We start from the raw sequence: 4,494 nt of genomic DNA, 5'->3' as shown, positions 1-4,494 counted from the left end.
GTGTACTCGTAATTAATAAAATGTAATTATGTAAATTTAATACAGAATTTAAATAAAGTTGTCGTCTGTGTCTACGACAATTGTAATTTACTTGATCAATGCATATAGCGAGTATATTCGCATAAATCTGTCAATTATGATTTTTATACATTTCTCGAAATACTAAAATTGCATTCAAAAACAAAATGTAAGCACCAAAGCCAAACAGTACGTAAAATGCAACCAAAGAATGCAATCTCAAGTGAACGTTAAATTAAATAATTTTTTTTTTTGAAATATAAAATATAAGGGGAAAATCGGGGGCGACGACCCCAAGTTATCGTCTTGGTTTAAAAACGGCCTATCTCTACTACTAAAATTTTGAAATAACAAGTTACAGCGAATTTTGGTTGCATTTATAATATTTTACAAAAAGCTTAAGAATCGACATGCAATAAGTAGAAAAAGAGAAAAAAAGACAGACATCATGCACAATAAACAACACATCTGCAAGCTACCGTGCAGGGTCCAAGTAATGGTACCATTCATGGTACCGTAACTTGGCTGGAGAAGATGGGAGACCACCACTTACGCGTGTATTGCCCACCGGCCTCTGGTCGAACAACCCGAAAAAAACAAAAATACAATTACACGTTAGCCCCAAAAAAAAATATTACTTGGGCTTCACAATACCATGACACTATTTATAAATATATCCCATCGCTTAAAGAGCAAATATCGCTTTTCCAAAATATTTAAAAATTAGACAACAAAATAAACAACCAGTTCCATGCCTATCCACCCATTATCCATGTTTTACCCTTGACCTTTGATATTCATCAAAAAAAGGGTGTTTTTAATATTTTGTTTTATAATTAAAAAACTTTTGTAGGGTTCCGCACCAAAAAATTAATAAGGTACTGTTATGATCAAATTCCGTTCGTCACAATAAAGGGGTCTACAATTTCATTTAGCATTATGACTCTTGATTATGTTACTTCTATGTTGGCGAACGATTAATTAAGAAATTCGAAAAAGATTGTCAAAGGTGTATGTTTGGAGTGCGGCGCTGTACGGGTGCGAAACATGGATAGTGGACGTGGCGAAAAAAAAAGGTTAGAAGCGATCGAAATGTGGTGTTACTGGCGTATGATGAGAATACCGTGGACAGAGAAGGTTAGAAAACCAGAGGTATTAGAAAGAATAGGAGAACAGAGAACCCTATGGAAGTCAATAAGAAATAGGCGAAATAGGTTGGTAGGACAGTCTAGTCAGAGACATTTTAGAGGTAGAAACAAGAGTTAAGAGGATGTAGAGGTAGACCTAGATTAGATTACTTTTCGCAAATATAGTTGATAGATTAGCTCAGGATAGGAATGAGTGGAGGTACGTGTCCAACCAGTCTTAGGACTGATGACCTTATGATAATGATTATGTCTCTGTCAAAACTTGATTTTTTTATATACCAGTATTATATTTTCAATTAAAGTTCTTTTGATGCAAAAAATTTTATCAACAAAGTTTAGCCAATTTTAAATTTCACCAAAACCCCCTTCAAGGATAAATCCTGTGCACGGTCCTGACGAATTTCATAAGGTACGGAACCCTTGGCGAGTAAATTAAATACGCCCTCGTTCAAATTTAATTACATATCTTGAATCCTTGGATTTTTTTTAAAAAGACTTGAATAACTCAAAGGTCACTTTTAGCGATAAGCGTTCTATTCAAGGGATCAACAATCCTTGAAGGTATAATCATAGCCCTAGGGAAAAAGCTGAAAATATGATGAGGAACAAGTTGTTTCTTATATGGGTATTATTATTATTTGTTTGAATAAATTAAATTTTTTAAATTGATTCGTAAAAAAATAAGTTTTATAGCGATTTTTGCGACTTTAAGCGAAAAAGTTCTGAACAAACAATAAGTCAAAAAACAAATGATCCAAAAATCATTCACTGCATATGCATATAAAAAAACCCACATAACACTAGATATATGCTTATATTTTAATAAGTTTTTTTTTTCTAAAAAATAATCATATACTTCACATTTTATTCTTTCGTAATTAACTTTGCGAAATTTAACTATATTTGCAAATAGTTAAAGTAATAAAAACAATTAGTGTACTCCTGTTTCATGGGAACACGATAGATTATAGTAAAATTCAATACGTATCTAAATGAGAAAAAAAGGGAAAGTCACTCCAAATAATGTAACTTCTAAAAATTTTTTCAAAAAACTGAATATCATCAAATTTCTTTTACAAAATAGCACAAGTGTATTTATAACTGCATTAGCCACTAATAAAAAGAAAACAATAATAATGTGTGCTTCTAAATAAAAATATATTGAAATTTTGAAATTTTCTCAAATGAGGCTTGTGTCTATATTTAAATATTTACATCTTTTAAACACAATAATACTAGATCTAAAACTAAAAATCAAATTATGTCTGATAAAAATGTATACACATACATAAAAATAAAACAGCTATTTTACTATTTATAGTATTCTATATAAGTATTTCGTAAATAACAAGTGTTACAAAATGAATTAACTATTTAATGATATTATTTTAAATGCACTTACGCCTGTACCCATCGGTTGCAACCTGTTCACAATCGCTTTCGTCAAAAATATTAAGATTGGCAATGGGACATTTGAATAACGCTCCAGACCTGTTCGTTCCTGGTTGCTTATTTTGTCCCAGGGGAGCTCCGACCAATAACCTATAACAAAATACCAAAAATTTAAAAAAAAACTGTGAAGAATACTTTTAGCTTTCATTAAAAAAAAAAAACGTGGAATTATACAACACGCTACTGAAGTGAAACTTCTTCAAACACACAATCGTACCGGGATAGGGGTTAAGGAATTGGTTTAATGGTATTATTTGTACACTATGCTTCGCACGGGTGCAATGCTGATAGTAAATATACTATAGAATGTCTTTATATACAACAATCACAGCTTTTTTGTCATTANCACACCCCCGCCGGGAATCGAACCCGGGACCTTTGGCTTTACGCACCAATGTTCTGACCACTAAACTACGAGCGGTGACAACAGCAACATTAATTTGAGGTAGTGTGTAGTGGGTAAAAAATTCAGAAATGAATTTTCAGAATAATATTTCATATTAAAAATATTTAATTTAGAAAATCTTACCATGTATTGCTGCTGTCTGGTTCTTTTCGGCATCCCGTTTTACTCATGTCAATATTTTTCAATTCCTTGCCCTCAATACTGGTTTCTATGTCAATAATTGGTCTTGCCCTAAACAATAATGCTGCATCTGATTCAAACGCTCCAGATAGAAGATCTGGGTACCCGTTATTGTCTATATCAACACCTCCGCTAAGGGAATATCCTAAAGTCTTAACCCCAGTCCATTCGGGGTGTATTTTCTAAAACGGAACCAAATCAGTTACCTACAGTTAACTTAAACTAAAAAAAATACTTGGGAATGTTGAGGAATCAATCCATCTTTGGACCCCAAATAAATATAGATGGCCCCATTTCCTTCATATGGGGCCCCTATAGCTATGTCAGTGTAACCGTCACGGTTTATGTCTCCCAAACTGGCCATAGAAAACCCGAATCGGGATTCCAACGTTCCCTTCAAAACCAAGTCACTTTTACAATCGGTTGTGGTTGTACAATTCCGTAAATTATGATAAATATAAACCGCACCCCCTTTAGTCCTGCTAAAATAGAAGGGTGCGCCAACAAATAAATCATCAAAACTAAAAAAAGGGAAAAAGGCGTTGATGAACAATTTGGTATGATTTAAAATGGTCGACTGTTTACCCATCATTATTGACGTCAGCGGCTAAAATTTCATAGCCAAAACTAGAAGCAATTTGCTCTCCATCGAGCACTAGAGAAATGTTCATTTGGAGTTGATTTTTTAACGTGTTAAGAATGTACACTTGACCGTAGTCTTTTGATCTTGGAGCACCTCCGGCATACGAAAGGGGATGTTCTCTGAAAAATCTACCCGCGGTAACACTCATACCTACAAATGAGAAAATTTCATTCTCAAGCATGCCCACGAAAATTAGTACAAATAACCAACCAAGATAACTGTACTTGTCAATAGGTTCGGGAGTGTCATTAAGGGGTCCCACAAACACGTCGTGGTTCCTTGATAGAAAGTCTACCCCAAGGGATATAACAAACAACGTCCCCCGCCATGTATAAGGTCCGGGAGACCCTAACAGGGTGGTCCCGTCACTCAGTAAGGCTAAACTGGTACCAGTTTGACAGAAACCAAACTTTTTATAGTTGCTATAAGAATATTAAATATAAGTTATCCTAGAAAATACCACTGAAGGCGCGGTGAACGCCATCTACNGCCGGTACCGCCGCAACCGCTATGTCCCTGCATTTTAAGTCTGTAATATATTCGAAAATATTCATTTAAATTACATGCTGTATTCATATAGGGCAATATTGATCTATATTAAATGCACAATGTATTTAAAAGTACTTAATTGGATAAGGATTACTGTT

At 34.0% G+C, this 4,494-nt stretch overlaps 1 protein-coding gene across 1 annotated transcript in view; it reads right to left on the bottom strand.

The window, feature by feature from the left end:
• Positions 1-4,274, bottom strand: part of LOC108732568 (integrin alpha-PS1-like) — a gene marked incomplete at its 5' end in the record, with an annotated part of 11,537 nt that extends 7,263 nt beyond the window's left edge. Inside the window, 4 exons of the mRNA XM_018463438.2 lie at positions 3,148-3,386; positions 3,440-3,725; positions 3,790-3,997; positions 4,058-4,274. Coding sequence (XP_018318940.1) covers positions 3,148-3,386; positions 3,440-3,725; positions 3,790-3,997; positions 4,058-4,274 — 950 coding nt within the window. The remainder of the gene's footprint in view (positions 1-3,147; positions 3,387-3,439; positions 3,726-3,789; positions 3,998-4,057) is intronic.
• Positions 4,275-4,494: the final 220 nt, after the last annotated feature.

Source organism: Agrilus planipennis, unplaced genomic scaffold (genome assembly GCF_000699045.2).
Source record: "Agrilus planipennis isolate EAB-ADULT unplaced genomic scaffold, Apla_2.0 scaffold71, whole genome shotgun sequence".
Taxonomy (NCBI): domain Eukaryota; kingdom Metazoa; phylum Arthropoda; class Insecta; order Coleoptera; family Buprestidae; genus Agrilus; species Agrilus planipennis.
The sequence above is the reverse complement of the archived record's forward strand: the minus strand, read 5'-3'. Positions and strand labels throughout refer to the sequence as shown.